Here is a 19,366-nt window from a genome sequence, read left to right on the forward strand (position 1 = left end):
TCTCTAATGGGGACCCTGATGATGAAGGGGGTCTCTGATGGGGACCCTGATGATGAAGGGGGGGTCTCTGATGGGGACCCTGATGATGAAGGGGGGGTCTCTGATGGGGACCCTGATGAAGGGGGGTCTCTGATGGGGACCCTGATGATGAAGGGGGGTCTCTGATGGGGACCCTGATGATGAAGGGGGGGTCTCTGATGGGGACCCTGATGATGAAGGGGGGGTCTCTGATGGGGGGGGACTCTGATGAAGAAAAAGGGGTCTCTGATGAGGATCCTAAGGCTAGGGGGCAATTCAGTATATGGGGACTTTGGTAAAAGGGGGCTGTGTTGGGGACTCTCATATAAGTGGGGACTCTTATGGGCTCAAGCTTTTTTGGAAGATTTTTCTTGGTAAATGATATCCTGCTGATTTTCCAAAAAAAACTCAAAAATTATTCATTAATTTTGAATTTGATTAGTTTATAAAACAGATTTGTCAAATATGTAATGTGGCCCTCCTACTAAAAAGTTGGGAGATCCTGTCCTAAAACCACTGATGTAGCATATTATGAAATTACTGCTATGTTTTAATGCTTAGAGAATGGAAAGGCTAAGACAAATATTTACCAGGTTAACTACCAAATTGACATGTATTTCCATAAAATATATATTATGTATTTAGCCATAAAGATGATCTTGAAAAGCGCAGGAAGTTTACAAAGCTTCAGCTGGATTGTAACTTCTTTTCCAGCTGGTTCCAGCCTTTAACCTTTCAAAATTCCACTATTTAGTTTATCTCTTTTCTTGTGTCGTAGATGGAGGTCTGTGCCATGTTATCCCTAAAATTCGACAAGCTAACCGTATGTTCCCATGACTCTAGCTAAAAAGCAGCGCTGACCACCGAGCACAAAGCCATAGTGTGTGCTAAGTATAATGCATATGGCACCAATCAAATGGCAAAGTGAGAAAATGGCCCCTTGGGGAAAAGACTGTGTGATAATGCAGTAGACCTTTCTCAGACAGGCAAATAATGACATGGACGGGTCCCACTTGTGAAAGCCATGTGACACAGGAACTCTTCTGCTTCCCAAACATCCCTGTGGTGGTGTCACATGTGCATCCTTAAATTATCCAGAGCGATTAGCATTTTATGAGTGAGGCTTTGGAGGGAATAGGAGGGGGTTGAGTATGAGAAAAGGGGGAGGGGGGAGTGTCAGCATATTTCCCCCTCTTACTGCAAGCAAGTCTGGGTTCAACCAAGCTCCGAATGGCCATTTTCTAGCAAGGGATCCTGCATGACGTATGACTTGTTTTCTGGCAGAAATCTTGGAGGACCAGGAGGCAGAGCAGAATTGGAGCTGACAAGTCTGCATCTTGGAAAAGGGCTGTAATCTAGTGGAGTGCAAAACATAGGCACTCAATCACTGCTGCTGTAAATAGGAGACAGAGAAGCAAATCTACAGCTAAGTAAGACAGGAAAGTGTTTGTTGGAGGGCTGAATTAAACAGGCATTTTTGGTGCATGGGATGAAGCCAGCCATGGAAACTGCAGCAGAGGAAGCAACAGAACAAAGCCAGGAGAGAAAAGGTACCCATAGAGTTGTTGTGTTAGGCTTTTCCACTGGCAGTCTAACTCTCTTACCTCATCCTCTGTCTGTGCGTCCTTTCTTCATCCTTTTTCTTCCATAAAGCTTAGCAAATAATGTGGATTGTGTGATTGCAGATTGCTTAACATATTTGTTTTATTTATAAGAGCATGGATCGGTTTCTCTCAAGACCCAGCTTGGATAATCAATAAATTATTATTCTAGATCTTTTTTTTTTTTTTTTTGTTTGTTTCCTTTAGTGGTCATTTGTGTCCCCCCCCCCCCCCTTACACCTTCTTTTTTTTTTTTTTTTGTTTTTTTTTTCTTGCTAAATTTTGTATATTGATGATCTACTTGTTTACAAACAAGCAAAGTCAGATCAGTCAATAGAATCCCTGTCCAGTCGTTCTGAGACTTATGCCACCTTTATTGGTAGATTGGGATCTTGTCTTGGCCCCCAGACTCCCTGGGATTTTGAGCGAGTAGTCACCATTCTTTCTCATACATGCAAGTAGTAGCCCTTTTCAGCAGGGAAGTGGTTTCTTAGCAACTCGGGGCCATGTTGCCTCTCTGATTTCTATTAAAATAAATTACGCCATCTCGTCAGATTGGGCTTACATCTGTTCATGTGCTGTAAGCATTATTAAAACATATCTGTTAATAAAAAAAATTAAAAAAACTGCCTTAACTACTGTAAATTGTAAAATGTATCACCTTTGGTAAAAAGATAATTTTGCTTCTTGTTTAGTTATATTTATTCTCTAGGTGTATTGAAAAAATGCATTATCTAAGGGTTGTGGGCATTCAAGAATATGACCCATTAATGAAAGTTTAATAAAATGATCAGTAGAATGATGATATACAGAGAAGTTTAAATTTTAAATTGATCCAAGAGTCCTTATGGAATCTTTGATTAAAATGATATAATAAGACCTTATGTGATTTAAAGGTGACCATTAGAACGTGTCTGAATAGGTACTTAGGGAATTGTTCTATATCTGATACGGCTGTGTATGCCGAGTGCTACGTTGGATAGGGACGCCCTGTGAAATGTGATCTTACTGGTTACTCAACAAAATTCACTTATGGCTCAGATCACATTCAATATCACATCAGGCTTAGCCTCAGTTTATTAGGATTGATTAACTGTATAATCTCCACTCTCACTGGAGTATATGAAGAGCAACAGTGGGCAGAGCACACCTATTAACTGAAAAACAGAAAACGTTACTGGGAAATAAAGGATCCTGTTCTGATTGAGGATGTGTGACAGTCATGTGTTTAGGAGATGGGCATCTTAACCCTGTTTGATCTGGAACTAGATTTTTCTTGTTCGTTTTTTTTTTTTTTTTTTTTCTTGTGGGATTTAACCGTAATGTGCATCTGCTTTACATGCAGCAGATGCTACAGAGGCTTTTTGTGTTTGTAACATGCAAAATATGATAGTTGGGGTAACAGATGGTATGGTAGTCATTTAGTCATTGCTGCTCTCCAGAAAAAGGATACTTTGGCGAGGGGCACTTTCTGATACAGTTCATTGGAGGAAATCCTATAAAAGTTACTGTCTCATTGAAAAAGGTGCTATGTCTGAACAGCAACTTTTCATTTTACACACCTCATTGGTACCATTACACTGACATTAGACATATGCATCCATCTGCCAGATATGAGGGCTCATGCTGTATACCCCATGATGTGCTCTGGTGGGAATACCTGCCCCCACCCACTGCGTGATCTGGCTGTTGAGCTTTGTGTGACAATTTCTGTTTAATCCCTTCACTGATGGTAAGGTGACACTCTAGTCCAGTGATGGCGAACCTTGGCACCCCAGATGTTTTGGAACTACATTTGCCATGATGCCCAACTACTCTGCAGAGTGCATGAGCATCATGAGAAATGTAGTTCCAAAACATCTGGGGTGCCAAGGTTCGCCTTTAATGCTCTAGTCAATCAATGACTGTTGCCTTTTTAAGGAGTTCAGGTATGTTTAGTTAAAACCTATAGATCGGCACTGACACAGAAGTGAAAAATGGGTGTAAGTTTGGATTGACCATATAATTCTAACCCAGCTGATCTAGTAACCTCATCCTGAATACATGTCATGTGTTTGTTATACAACCTATTGACATCCCCATTGTAGAACGCTCTGATTTATGTGGGATTGACGGCAGATCATCTAATGGCTAGGAGTACCTTCTGTTAATAAAGGAGAATTGATGCTTGCAAAGTGGCATGAAAATGACAAGTGTCACATTTATTGCTGCGTAAGAAGTGGCAGCTAACGGATCCCATAAAACACTTTTTTGTTTATCTTTTTATAGCATTTTTGAAGTGCCCATACAAGTGGTAATTGTCATGGAAGAAGAATATGCTAATGTACACTTGACCTGTCATTAGAGCATTTTTACACCAGATTGTGCAATTTGTTCACATCCATGCTTTGTTTTTTTTTTTTTTTTTTTTTTTTTTTTTTTTTTTTTGCCTTTGTTGCCCAAAAGTAGCAATGAATGTTGGTCAAAGCTCTCCTTGTAACTAAATAAAATATACCAGATTTTTTTTGCAGCGCACACCAACACAGTACATTTCTGTGAACTGGCTCAGCTTAGAGCGTTTTTTTCTGTGGCTTTTCATTTTGGCTACGTTGAAGGTTGCAGCACTTGTGGTTAAAGCTGGCCATACATTATACAATTTTCTCATACAAATGCCTTTTAGATTTACCTTCAACTATGTAGTGCACGGCCTGCCTGATTGCATACAAATTAAGTGTTTAAGTATGACCCCATATTATATAGTTTTGGTAAATCTAATGCCCCGTACACACGTGCAGATTATCTGAAGACTTTTGTCTGCAGATTTACCAAAATCATATAATATGAGGTCAAACCTAAACACTTTCAATTTGTATGCAATCCGGCAGGCCCTTGCACTACATAGAAAAGGTAAATCTGAAGACAAAAGTCTTCAGATAATCTGCACGTGTGTACGGGGCATAAAAGGAAATTGTATAATGTATGACCAGCCTTACAAGCTCAGTATAGATTTTATTTTGCTATGGTCTGATCCGTTGACCAGACTGTTTGTCTGATCTGCAGTGAATGGGCTCTAAAAGGCTTTTTTTTTTTTTTTTTGATTTCCCTAGAAGTGTATGTATATGTGAGGAGCATGTGTGACTTGATGCCACTGTGGTGTTTTTTTTTTTTTTTTGGCTCTCGATCTAATCTGCTTTTTTTCCTGTCTGTCAATCACATGGTATAATCCTGTCACAATAAAACACACTGAGGCATTGACTGTCCATGCAGAAAGAGATTTGATTGGATGAACAAACCAAAATAAAGAAATTATAGGACCAAGAAGGTACAACCATCGAGACTTGTTTGAGGCCCGTATACTAAATAAAATGTTTGGCCATAGGATGAATTAAAATAACCAGTTACATAGGTTATGTTTATAAGGAGTATTAATAGTGTTTTATATATATATATATATAATTTTCTCTGTCGCTCATTGACAGACGTGCTCTTCTTGATTCACAAGAACTGGGTTATGCTGCCCTCTACAGGAGTAGGACTAGGCAGAAAGAAAAAACGTTCTGGCTCCACCCTAGGGGCAGTCCCAGAGGGTATATTCTCTTCCTGTCTGCTACAGAGAATCAGTTTTTTTCTGTCTAGTCAGGAGTAAGGACCTAAGTTCCTTGCTGGGATCTTTTTGGTCCTGGCAAGATTTTTTCTTTAGAAAAAATATTTTTTAGGTAGTTTTCTCCACTGTTTTTTTCCTGTGAGTGATGGCATCGTCAGATGCCTCTTCTGGCCGCAAGGTTCCTGCAGGCCACTGTTTGAGGAGACTGTTGGTCTACCTCGAGGATTTGTGGGGTAGGTCTCATCTGTTTACTCGATGAGTCCTTTGATACTTCTGGTTGGCTCCGGTTGGGCCTTCTAGTTTGGATTTTGATTTCGGTCAATCCCACCCCTCATTTGTGGCACTGCTTCTGGACGTCCCAGTTCTTGTGAATCAAGAAGACTACGTCTGTCAATGAGCGACAGAGAAAATCGGATTTTGGTAAGATCTTACCGTAAAATCCTTTTCTCTTAAGCTCATTGACAGACGTAGTACCCGCCCCTCTATCATTGAGTTGGGTTGGGTTAAATTCTCTGTTGCTGCTTTGGGACAGAACTGATTCTCTGTAGCAGACAGGAAGAGGATATACCCTCTGGGACTGCCCCTAGGGTGGAGCCAGAACGTTTTTTTTTTCTGCCTAGTCCTACTCCTGTAGAGGGCAGCATAACCCAGTTCTTGTGAATCAAGAAGACTACGTCTGTCAATGAGCTTAAGAGAAAAGGATTTTACGGTAAGATCTTACAAAAATCCGATTTTTTTTTTTTTACCTCTTTATTATGAACAAATGTAGTATCTAGACAATATCTGTTTATTTAGGTCCACTATTGGCATTAAAGTCCAATGGAAGTATTTAGTCTAATGGATATAGTATCTAATTTTATATTATAAGGCCAAAAATGAACTTCTTAAACTGCCAAATGAACTGTAATTCTGTTCAGACACCTCCATTTACTACATGCCTGTCATACTGCATACTCAGGAAGATATCTCCACTATTTCGGTTTTCGGCTTTGCAGCTTCCATTGGTCACTCTGCCTGCTCACTGGACAATGAGTCAGCAGTGTGGTGATGCGGTTTAGTTTCCCACTGAGCATGCAATTGACACCAAGAATCTTGAGGACTCGTTCACAATGTTTTACCTGCTCACCATCTCACCAATTGGATTGCAGTGCACTGTGAGAATATACAGTAAGCTTCTTTTTACAGGTATTTTAAACTTTCATTGGAGGTAGAATAAATCACTTTTACAAACCCCATACACATTTTACCAAGCGTATTATGTTTGCTTTTTAAGAATCATGAATTTGAAAGTGACACACACATCCAGCCTGAAATGTAATAAAAAGGAAATTGTCACCTGACTGCTGTCTGGCTGGGCTTTGCAAATCATAACACTGGCTGAACAGCACTGCATATCATTGCCACTTAAAGTGGTTCTATGCCCATGGGTCAAGCTGTGGTTCTATTTTCCTTTTAAAATAATAAACACATACTTACCTGCTCTGTGCAATGGTTTTGCACAGAGCAGTCCCGGTCCTCTTCTTGAGTTCCCAGCTGGTGCTTCAGGCCCCTCCCCCTTGCAGAGTGTCCCCAGAGCAAGCTTCTTGCGCTGGGGGCATTCCTGCATGCTCACTTCCGAGCCGTCTGTGTGTCTGTGCGCCTCCCCGATCCCTCCTCACAGGCTGTTTTATTGACAGCAGAGGGAGACAATAGCTCCTGCTGCTGTGTATTAGCCAATAACGAGCAAGAGACCCGGGAGAGTGACCGCTCTCTGTGCTGGCTTGGGTACATATTAGGGAGGACAGTGGAGGGAGCAACACAAAGACTTTTTTTTACCTACTTGAATGCATGAAGGGAAAAAAAAAACCTTCCGCTTTTAGAACCAATTTAAAACCGTTCACAAATCTCAGTTTCAAGTATTTAGTTGTTTGCCCAGAGCTCTCCTTTTGAAGCATTTCACCTTTTTGGCAAATTTTGATATGCAATGCAAAACGAGTCAAATGCAGCCTTTGAACTGTCATCTACACTACTCCATTTAAGTCAAAGAGAATTTGCTGACCTGCATCTAAAGTGCATTTCAAACACAGGTCAAAACCAGGAAGACACGATCTACATGAGCCTTAAGGCAAGGAATTAATGCATGCAGCCTGCGTCTGCCCCCTCTCCCCCCTCCACCAGTATATTAGGTTTTCTTTTTTTTTTTTTTATCCTTTTTATATTGTTTTTTTTTTTTTTTCCTGATGTCATCAGGCTGGTCCTGTGAAATACAGGATCTTTTTCCTGCAGTAGTCAATGGTGATGAGTGGCACTGACCTGATGAAATCAGAGCTTCTTTCGGCATTTATTACACTGTGAGTGCAAGATGATGTGGTGATGGCCTCTCGGGTGGAGGATCCCTGACACTCACCGTATGTCCTCAGTTCTACAGGTTGAATGACCTGCGTCATTCAAGTCACGAGGGAGGACATTCAGTGGTAGAAAGTGATTAATGTTGGGGGCAATGCTGGAATGGAGTTAAGTATTGCAGCCAGATCTTCATTTTTTTTCAACAGTTTGGGGGAAAAAAAAACAATGCCCAGAGTTGGTTGTCTCACCAATCATTTCACTTGTTGCTCTTTCCCCCGGGTGACAGTGCATATAGCACTTTCTACATGATGCTATTCCTTAAATACGTGATCGACGGTGCAGCCCTCTTCCCCCACTGCTTTTGGACAACCTAGCAAGGGGACAAATATTTAATTAGCTTTGACTGACGGCGGTTCTCTAAAGCTTTGTACATGCTACTCAGTTTTTTTTTTTAAACTGAAAAAAAAAAAAAAGACAGCTCAGGTCAGAGCCACTGTACAAACAATCCGATGTTAGTACAGCAATCCCTCTCTGTGCTTTTGTGTTCTGACAGGGAGATCCCCACGCCCCCCTCCAGCCAGAACACTGGCCATTGGCTGAGAGTGCTGATCGGTCAGCAGACCTTTTTCGGTTATGACCCTTCAACAGAAGGCTGAATGGCCGGCTTCTGTTGGACCGGCTGCTGTACACATGGGCCTTATTTCATCCAGTTTCTATTGAACCAGTCGATGCTGTCTGACATTCGGCCCATGTGTAGTAGGCTTAAGTCACCAGTTGCTTTTTAACTGTGGTATTAGGTATGCAAGGGGTATGGGTGTGTCAGTTCTCCTGTTCCATCCCCTCTGACCAGGGATGGGCTTACCTGGATCCAGCTTTATTGGTTGCCGACATCTGGCCTGTGTGTATGGTAGCTGGTTCGCCAGAAGCTGGCCGTTTGGCCGGCTTCTGTCGGACTTGCATACTGGAAAACCAGCAGCCGACCGGCTCCCAATCAGCACTGTCAGACAGTGGTTGAGAGTGCTGACCGGAGTGTTCTGACGGGGGGGGGGGGGTTGGTATTTAGCTTAGCGAGGAAGATCACTGTACGAACATTGGATCGTCAGTACAGTGGCTCCGACCAGAGCTGTCAGCTGGTTGAATGAAAAAAATCTTTATAGTGTGTACCAGGCTTTACTCCCAGAAATCAGACTAGTATTTGGTCAGAGAAGCAGGACACCATTCCATAAGATGGGTTCATTGCAGAGACAAAGTAAGGTATCTTGCTTGTATACCTTTTTATACAATGTGAGCCAATATTCTTCCTTATTCCTAAAGTTTACTTTTAAATGTACCATGTGATCAATGGGAATGTTCAGATTTTTTTTTTTTTTTTGTAAACGTGTTGTAGATTAAGGGGACAGCGGAATCGGTAAAGCAGAGGACTACTTTGGCAAACAATACTTTATTTTTCTGTCCAGGGTTGAAAATATCTCACTAAAAAGTTGCTAATCTAAGCACGAAGATAGTGATACGCCTGGGTTCTACTTTTAACTATTTTTTTTCAGCTGCAAAATAGTGGAATAGCTTTACTTCCAAGTGTATTCCGTATTATAATACATTTGAATGTGATGTTTCCTGGAGGCTAGTCAGTGTTGAAGGTAGGTGCCAAAAATAACAAGAGTCTCTCTGTATGTCCCAATACTTCAGCAGGATTGTTTGATGTGCTTAGGATTTGGTCTGGCCTTGCCATCTAAAAAGCATCAAAGCTTTGATGCTATCCAGTCCTTTACTAGGACATTGGGAAAATGAGTCCTTCTCATCAACGGATTTCCATGAATGATATCTGTGTGTAAGACTGCCGCGCTTTTCTTTGAAACTCCATTCAAACAGCAGCAAAACAATCAGCAAGATGTTTGAGCCAACCACTTCAAAAGAGAAAAATAATACAAATGACTTGCACTTCCATTTTTATATATGAAAATTTAATTAAAAGCCAACATTGAGTAAATTAGAACAGATGTGTTCAATGCTGAACTCAGATTCTCCATACTTAAGGCAAAAAGAAACAAAGAAAGGGCGCAAAAAGAAACAAAGAAAGGGCGCATCGACCTAGCGCATTATCCTCAATAATAGGCTTTATTTATGCAACATGTAAAAAATGGCTACTCCCAAACACGGGTGTAAAAATGATCATAACAGGCTCAATTGCTCCAGTGTCAGGAATAGTCCATAATCCAATGAGGAAGAGGCTAAGCCTCGAAACGCGTCAGCCGTCATCTCATTGGATTATGGACTTTCATATGGACTATTCCTGACACTGGAGCAATTGAGCCTGTTATGATCATTTTTACACCTGTGTTTGTGAGTAGCCATTTTTTACATGTTGCATAAATAAAGCCTATTATTGAGGATAATGCGCTAGGTCGATGCGCCCTTTCTTTGTTTCTTTTTGCCTGTAGCACCGTTGGACTACTCCAGTCCTCTTTGGGCTGCAAGACCTAGCTATCCAAGACGCCAGCTGCAAGTCCCGTGGTGTGCGGTCGGGGAGCTTGGATTCTAAGCGCAGGAGAAGGGTGGTATCACCTTATTGTTTTGGAGCAATCTCCATACTTAAGCCCTGTACACACAGGCCGAATGCCGGCCGACATTGGCAAGTTCAGTAAAAACGGGCCGACATCCAGCCTGTGTGTAAGGCACTTGGTCCGATAGACCAGTGGTCCTCAACTCCGGTCCTCAGGGCCCACTAACAGGCCAGATTTTAAGTATTACCTTGGGGAGATGCAGACTAGAGTACTGCAAACACTGAGCAGCAAATGATATCACCTGGGATGTATTTCAGTTATCTTGCAAACCTGGCCTGTTAGTGGGCCCTGTAGGCCCGGGTTGAGGACCACTGCGATAGACGGCTGAGCATGCCAGAAACCCGCAGATGACTAAATCCTGATCAGCATGAAGAACACAACAGCTCAGTGGGGGGGGAGTTCGCTGAACGAACCTTGCATGGTTAGTACAGTGGCTCTGAATGGAGCTGACCGGTTGAACTGAAAAAAAATGAAAAATGGGTTGAACGAGAAAAAAGTTATAGTGTGTACCAGGCTTTTGGCTCCTTTCACACCCGAGCAGAGCGATTTTTAGGCATTTTTATTTGAGGTCTTTGCAAGCAGATTATGAGCATTTTAGAAGCATATTACAAGCTTTTTACAAGTGTATTCGAGTTTCAGGTGTGTTTATTTTAGCCAATTAAAAGCACTAGGGGGAGGATATTATGGGTAGAGAGCTGCTGTTTTGCCAGAAAACATACAACAAAATGCTTGTAAACCGCTTATGTTGAGCGTTTTTCAGGCATTCCCATTGAAGTCTATGGGATCAATCTGCCTCCAATGTGCCTAAAAGAAGCTCATGTACTTTTTTGAGCTACAAGTGGGTTTGTTACAAGCCACAAAACGCTCAGATGTGAACAAGGACAATTGAAATGAATGGGATTTTGTTTGTTTAGTGTTTGAGCTCAAGCAGAAAATGTCTCCGGTGTAAATGGGGCCTTAACTTTTTTCTTTTGTAAAGACACGTTTGTTACAACAAACCTCAGTTTTGTACTCACGGTTTTGAGATTATATCTACTGGAATTGTATCCCAGCTGCTACATATGGAGATTTACTACCTCCTGATGTACGTCTTTCTGTATATTTTATATTGAAAATAAAAACAAAATTTTCTGCTTGAAGAAAAAGAAAACAAATGTATTCACTTTTATGCTGGGTTCACATATATGCGATACAAGCTGTATGGCTGAATATGTATCACACAGGCATCGCCTGTGATCTGCATAACGCGGTGTGAATCACATGCGATGTCTGTCATTGCATATGTGTGAACCCCCCCCAGCCTTACCCCCCCCCCCCCCTCTTGTTAATGGTTGAGTAAATCTCTCCCTTTGACAGATTAAATCACACATTTTTTTTATATCTCTAAAATCTATAAAATCCAGTAGCAAGACTTCTCTACAGAAGTTGCCCAACCACACACAGCCATAACCACGTCATTCATTTGCAGCTGGATTCCTAATTTATTTGTCCTATTGAGCATTCTGAAAAATCCAGCAAGGAGTGCGACATGATTTGGCTTTGCATTGGTATCAGCAGGTGAACTCTGGGGGAGGTATCTTGCCATCAAAGCCTGAGCAGTATTAATAGCCTGTATGTAGCCCTTTATTGTTTGGGTTGAGCCTGACTTATTGTGTATATGTATATGTGTGTATATGTGTGTGTGTGTGTGTGTGTGTGTGTGTATATATATATATATATATATATATATATGTATATGTGTGTGTGTGTGTGTGTGTGTGTGTGTGTATATGTGTATATATATATATATATATAATATATCATTTTTTTTGGTACGCTGTTTTCTCTATCGCTCATTGACAGACGTAGTCTTCTTGATTCTCAAGAGCTGGGTTATGTTGTCTCCACAGGAGTAGGACTAGGCAGAAAGACAAAACGTTCTGGCTCCACCTTAGGGGCAGTCCCTGAGGGTATATCCTCCCACTCTCTGCTACAGGGAATCAGTTTTTTTCTGTCTAGTCAGGAGTGCAATGGCATCATCTGATGCCGTGTTTGGCCGCAAGGTTTTGCAGGCCGCCATTTGAGGAGACCAGTGGTCTGCCTCGAGGGTTTTTTTCCGTTGGAAATTTTTCTTTTGAGTCTCATTCTTTGTTTATAATGAGCCTTTAAAACTTCTAGTTTGGCACCGGTTGGGCCTTCTAGATTGGATTTTGATTTTTGTCAATCCCACCCCTCATTTGTGGCACTGCTTCTGGATGTCCCAGCTCTTGAGGATCAAGAAGACTACGTCTGTCAATGAGCGATAGAGAAAATCGGATTTTTGTAAGATCTTACCGTAAAATCCTTTTCTCTTAAGCTCATTGACAGACGTAGTACCCGCCCCTCTATCATTGAGTTGGGTTGGGTTAAATTCTCTGTTACTGCTTTAGAACAGAACTGATTCCCTGTAGCAGAGAGGGGGAGGATATACCCTCAGGGACTGCCCCTAAGGTGGAGCCAGAACGTTTTGTCTTTCTGCCTAGTCCTACTCCTGCGGAGACAACATAACCCAGCTCTTGAGAATCAAGAAGACTACGTCTGTCAATGAGCTTAAGAGAAAAGGATTTTACGGTAAGATCTTACAAAAATCCGATTTTAATAAATTCTCTGCTTAGTTTATTAGCTAAAAAATGCACAACATCGGGAAATAACACATTTGTTTTAATTGCTGTCCTTGACAGCTTATGGTCAGTTTTTATTTTCAACTTTTTAGTTAATCTACATACTTTATTGAACCGATGTCTTATCACTTTAAATAGCTGTAGCTGGTCAATTGCTTCTGCTCAGTGAGAGGCACAATGACCATTCAAGCGGCTAGCACCAGCTTGTTTGTAAACAATTTTATGTAATCACTATGGTCATCGCCTCATTAGGAACCATGGTGATTGGTTCCTAATCGCTGCATTTGACTAGTGACTGCCATCGCATACAGCAATGTTACAGAACTAGCGTCCAGCATTGGATGTTTATTAACATCCTCCGCACAAGGGATCGTGCTGATAAATGGTTATATATGGATTGGGGTATTTGGAAAGGGTTAAAGCTGAACTATGGATGATATAAAAGACCAATACAGCTCTGTATTTTAGTATGTGTGTTTTATTTATATTTTTATTTTTTAATGCAAGCAGTGTAAGCACCAGAAGTTAACCTGCTGTCAACAGGGCTGGGATGTGAGAGGAGGAAGCCGCACTAGGAGACTAGCAGTTCACATTTGGAAAAGAAGCATGCTGATAGGAAGAGAAGGCAGAGTGACAAATTGGCTCATCACTTTGCTGCTTCTCTTTATTTTTCAGTCATAGGTTTCATATGGGCTCAGAGTAAGTAGATTAAATTATGTTGGCCATCAGGCTGACGACATCTAGCGCCAGAAATATAAGTACTGCTTTGAATTGGATATAAATATTTCATCAAAAACTGCTTTTGTAATTTTATTCATATTGTATTTTCATGGGATATTCTCCTTCTTTTTTTTTTTTTTTTTTTTATAGCTGGAGTCCTGCTTTAAAGCACACAAAACCCGCCCTTTATTTAACATATTTCTAAACCTCTGGAGTGAAAAGGGCAAAAAGCATTTCCTGATATGTGTGTGCTTGCCTCAGTTTATAGTACCTTGTGTGGATCCTGGCTGCTTTTTCGTTTTGCAATCAGCAGAAGTAATTTCTGAGTTTTCCTGACACCAGGCAATTCATGGTGACACCTCCAGCACACAGGAGGTGATTGACAGCCTCAGATATGCAGACTGTTTAGAGGAGTTGTGTGTGTCCTCCACTCAGATTACACTCAGTTTTGTTCTGTGCAGTGTGTGACGTTGGATCTCCACCTCCTGGACACTGTAAAATACCATCTGATCGGTGTACTTTGAAAGGCTGTTGGAGTTGAGGTGGCTGCAGATAAACAGGTACATCGAATGTGGGAGGATTTGCGTCATTGTGTATCACCTGAGGCTGGTCGCTTCAGTGGACTTGTGTAAGAGGTTAATAAAGGGAATTTATTGTAAACCTTAAAGGAGTTGTAAAGTCAGGAGGTTTTTTATCTTAATTCAATCTATGCATTAAAGTGGCTGTAAACCCACTTTAAAGACTTTTGCCTATAGGTAATCCTATATTAAGGCTTATCTATAGGTGCTATAAATATCTCCCAAACTTGCATTGTTTAGGAGATATTTACAGTGCATGCAGCCGATGACGTAATCGGCGCATGCGCTCTGAAGGAACGGCCACCCATGCCGTTCCTTCAGAGCCTTGTGCAGTGATGTAATCGTGCCTCTGGCCATCTGATTGACGCGAACCAGGAAGCAGGACAGCCGAACATGTCGGTTGTTCTGTTGCTGAGCAGGCGGCACTACGGGGGCTTTGTTTTTTAGGTAAATATTTCATAATGGGCTAGTATGCGATGCATACTAGTTCATTATGCCTTTGTCTTTACAGGTTTTTTTTTTCAAATTTTTTTTCAGAGGGTTTACTTCCTCTTTTTAAGATAAAAAAACCTTGTGGGTGTAGCAGCCTCCCCAGCACCCCTAATACTAACCTGAGCCCCATCTCTATCCAGCAATTTTTCCCTCAGCCATCCGGGACTTTCTACTGAGAGAGGGGGCGGACCAAACGGCAGCTCCGTGTCTGAATGGACACACAGAGCTGCACCTCCGCTCAGGTGCCCCATAGCAAGCTGCTTGCTGTGGGGGCACTCGACAGGAGGAAGGGGCTGGGGTCAACGACGAGGGACCCGAGAAGGAGGATCCAGCTGCTCTATGCAAAACCAACTGCACAGAGGTAAGTGTAACAGGTTTGTTATTTAAAGAAAAAAAAAAAGAGACTTTACAAGCACTCACTCCAGTCAGCGCTCTCAGCCACTGATTGGGAGCTGATTAGCAGACCTTTTTCAGTTATGCCCTTTAGACAGACCAATCAGACCAACTGCAGTACACACGGGCCGAATGCCGGCTGGTTTCTACTGAACCAGCCGATGCCGCCTGACATTCAGTCCGTGGGTACTAGGCTTTAGTCAGTGAGTTTGGAGGATGCCTGAGCTCATCTCTACCCAACTCAAACGTTTTGGGACACTGGAACATCATATCTATATGAGCTCGTTCCAAAACAACTGGGCATAAATATGCAGTTGCTCCCTATTAACAACTTTATGGCTAGAACAGCCCACTTTACTGGAAAGGCTTACCAAAAAAAGCAATGTCTGCTTGTTTAGTCAAAAAGAGCATTTGTGAAGTCAGCTACTAATGTTGGATTTAATTACATTTTGTGTTCTGTAGGCTTGAGATTAGAGCAACTCTAGTGCCTTTACATCAAACTCATGTGGACCTGGTTTTGTGCACCTGAACTCAACATTTTGGAGGTTTGACAGCATAGTTTTGCCCATATGGTATCTCACTGATTAACCCCAGCTCCACGCCACCACATTTTCTCCAGAGCTATTCCTGCTCTTCGTACAGGAATGCAAAGTCCATTTGAAGTGAACAAAGCCCACCAGCTTACAGTTGCCATTGAAAGTGACAGTAAAAAAAAAAAAAACCTAACATTTTTGGTTCTCCCCAAAAAGTATAATAGGGGATAGTGCATGCCCTACTTTTTGGTGCAGTGTGATTTTCAGCCCTGTGTAGACCAGCCCTCAAGGTTTATGCTCCACCTTGGGAGATGGATCAAGAAGACTGGGACATGACTTCAAACTAATGGGAGGAAAGTTCGAAACTAACCTTAGAAAGTATTTTTTTTTTTTTTTACCAAAAGAGTAATTGATGCTTGCAGGCATATCTGGCAATAGATTCATATGTAAAGCTGTTTTATGATTGTGATTTAATGATTGGTTTTACAATGAACAGTGGGGGGGGGGGGTTGTTGTGAGGACCGCAAATGACAGGTGCAATTTAGTACTCCGTGAAGTGTCAACGTGAATATTGCTGTAGTCCCAATGCAAGTTTTTACTGCAATCATGGCAAAGCCACTTTATTTGTGTGACCTTTTCTACACTTTCTGAAACGGCATCTTCCTAACCATCATTAACAGGCATTAGTGTTCAGTCATGCTATATTAACCTTATCTGTAGAAGTAGAAGAGTAGATAATTATGACTAGTTGGTGCTAAATAGCTTTTCTAAAGCCTATAAAATGTGGATTTGATTTCAAATCGTATGCAGGAGAACACTGACTTTTTACCACCTAAAATTGGCAGTGAACAGCAGCAGACCTGAAATGGAAATTGGCAGGTACCACTGGATGTACGGGAGTTCAAGGCCACAGCAAGTGCCAGCAATGAGCGGCAGTATGAGTCCCTTGGGGACTGGAGGTAAATGAATGGATGGATGGGATAGATTCCGAGTTCACATGGAGTGCAGTAGTTAATAGCTACTACTTATCACATTTGATTGTCCAGATTACACATTGCGATGTGCCTGGCAGATGACTGCATTTTGTGCAAGTGAAATACTATTTTTATTTTCTGTATGGTTGTATAATGCAGCCAGTCGTAGTTGAATATGTGTAATGAATACCATAAAAATGTTAATCTATAAAACATTGACAAAGGTTTAGCAGGCTACTGATGATTGTGGTTTTATATTGGTCAGTTAAGTATTTGAAACGAGTTACAACTATTTGAAAAAAAAATAAAAGCACTTTTTGTGAAATGGCTTTCTGCTTAAAAGCATAAAATACAAATCTAACAACTTTAAACTATTATGTAACCTCTTACGTTTTCTTTTGTTTCATCCTGTACTTTATTTGATTTAGCCACAAATGTTGAATAGAATAATAAATCTGCCACACGCCGTAACAGTACCCACTAAAAAGGCCCTGTTGGGAGACATTAAAAATACTCCTAAAGTATTTTCATTACAGAACGTTCTGTCTCCAGAATTTGCCATTGCCCAAGTCAAAAATGGAAATCTTTCACTGCTACAAGATTAGTAGCACAATAATCTTCAGAACCTAGTAATTTTTTAATGTGTCTCATTGTAATGCCCCGTACACACGTGCAGATTATCTGAAGACTTTTGTCTGCAGACTTACCAAAACCATATAATATGAGGTCAAACCTAAACACTTTCAATTTGTATGCAATCTGGCAGGCCCTTTCACTACATAGAAAAGGTAAATCTGAAGACAAAAGTCTTCAGATAATCTGCACGTGTGTACGGGGCATAAGGAGCATATATGTATATAGTCTGAAGTCTTGTCGGATGAATGACATAGGCGTTGGGGAATGGGATATGTCCTTTTTGAATAGGGGAGAATACGAAGACTACTAGGGAAGTTTGATAAAAATGATATTTACAAAAAAAAAAGTTCAGCGATTGTGTAACAGGAAGGGAGAAGGCGTTAGATTATGCAAAGCTCGTGAACAGGCTGAGGAAACACTTTAGATGTGCAGATTTTCTGCAGAAAGGTTAATTTGAGTCCCGTGTATGGCGCTGTTCCTAATAGATTTCTGCTCAGGTTTTCTGGAGTAGGGACTAAAGATGTGATCTCTAGAATTATTGTACCCCGTATAATGTGGCAAATAACACTTGCCTACACCATCTAGGTCTGTTAGATTCCACTGTTAGCATAGATGGCCAGCACTGCTGCTCATTGGACTACCCAATGGTGGAAAGAGGCCTTGAGCAACCTAGTCAGCAATGTATTAGCAAACGTGCAAGCATCTTCTGTATTAGAAGCTTGCAGATATGTAAGAATGTAACAAAACAACCATACTGAGAAACTGTGAAAATATACATTTTACCCAGAACCAGTTAATGGTCATAGATTTAGAAAGTAGAAAACGTAAAGTGGTTGTAAACCTCAGCCATGAAATGTGTACAAAGCCTCCTATAGTGTGTAGTTGTCTCAATTAAGAGCACTAAGTGTCAATTTTGTCAGCTGCTTCGTTCCTCTGCAGATTTTCTGACGCCAAGAGAAAAATGGTGACGGGAGAGAGCTCCAGCTGATTGATAGCCTCAGCACTGTTCTTATGTGCTGTATGAGGGGGTATGTCCCTTCCCTCCAATCAGCCCTCATAGCTCTCCTCACTGAGCTCTGAAGAGTAACTTAAGCTGTCTGCTACCTGCTTTCTGATAGCTCAGACAAGGTTTAATAATTCTGGAGTTGAATGGATGAAGAGAAGACTGCAGATGAACTGATACAACTTGTATAAAAGGATTTGTTTAATTTCTGTGAAGCACCTGAGACCAGTCACTTCACCGGGTATATGGAAGGGTTTACAACCACTTTAATATTCCTAATGCAATCTATCTCGCTATTATTTTTGTAAGGTGGTAGCAATCTTTTGGAGAATGAGCTAATATTACACAAAGCACCAGCTATTTTTTTTCCATTCCCATTAGGGATTTTTTTTTTTTTTTGCACCCCATGTGTACATCTACTGATTAGTGCATTTTACCAATGCTGTACGGGGCCAGCTTCATAATTATGTCTTTATTAATTTTATTGCAATCACACCATATGGGCTCAGTTTTAGGCCCCTTTCACACTTGTGTGACCTAAACGTCGCAAGTTTTTGACTTCACTTGAAGCAATGCCCCAGTTGTATGGATCTCAAAATGAATCAAAGTTGGAACAAAGTAGTGCAGGGACTTGAAGTTGCACAGATATGAACGGTACTCATTGGAAATAGAGTATGACTTGTCATGTGACTTTGCAGTCCCAAGTCGCAGGACAAGTCGCACAAGTGTGAAAGGGGCCTTAGTCTACAAGCTAAAGGTGCTTGGTGTAGTTCTGTATGAAAATCACTTTCTTAGCTGTGGTATCGTATTTGTTTGAGTGGGGGCCCGCCTTATGAGCAGGTGTATTAAACTCTTACCATAGGCAGATCGAAGAGGACAAGTGATGCAGGTTTTAACCATTGCTTGTTATTACTAGGCCATTTATGACCTACTAGAAGTGATCACGCCCGTTGGTTGGAGGCCCTTTATCACACACAGATGTTTTCAACTTTTTGGAAAATTTTTGTGAGCCCAGCCAATCCAATCCTTTGGAGTGTAGTTCATCTTCAAATCAATACCAGAGTGCCAGTTAATCCCCATTTGATCCTAAGCCAAGTGTTTTAAATGGAACTCTATTTTTGACCTGGGTAAGATGAAGGCTCCCGTAATTTTACTTTAAAATGCCAGCGCCTCTACTGCCCACTTAAAGCGTAACTATATTTAGAGGAGGCCCCAGAGAATAAAATGGCGGGTTTTGTAATTTGTCACACAGTATTTGTGCAGCAGTTTCTCAAACGCAATATTTTGGAAAAAAATACACTTTCATTTGA

The 19,366-nt window shown here is 41.2% G+C and overlaps 1 protein-coding gene across 4 annotated transcripts in view; it reads left to right on the forward strand.

Moving 5' to 3' along the window:
- The first annotated feature begins 1,209 nt into the window (after positions 1 to 1,209).
- The window catches only part of GPM6B (glycoprotein M6B), a 72,928-nt gene continuing 54,771 nt past the window's right edge, over positions 1,210 to 19,366 (forward strand). Inside the window, exons 1-2 of one of the 4 annotated variants that reach the window (XM_082246855.1) lie at positions 1,210 to 1,568; positions 16,289 to 16,402. In XM_082246855.1, coding sequence (XP_082102981.1) covers positions 1,508 to 1,568; positions 16,289 to 16,402 — 175 coding nt within the window. In that variant the 5' untranslated portion in view covers positions 1,210 to 1,507. The remainder of the gene's footprint in view (positions 1,569 to 16,288; positions 16,403 to 19,366) is intronic. The other 3 variants (XM_082246856.1, XM_082246857.1, XM_082246858.1) reach the window with 3 other exon arrangements.

The sequence above is a fragment of the Pelophylax lessonae genome, assembly GCF_965119305.1.
Source record: "Pelophylax lessonae genome assembly, chromosome: 2".
Taxonomy (NCBI): domain Eukaryota; kingdom Metazoa; phylum Chordata; class Amphibia; order Anura; family Ranidae; genus Pelophylax; species Pelophylax lessonae.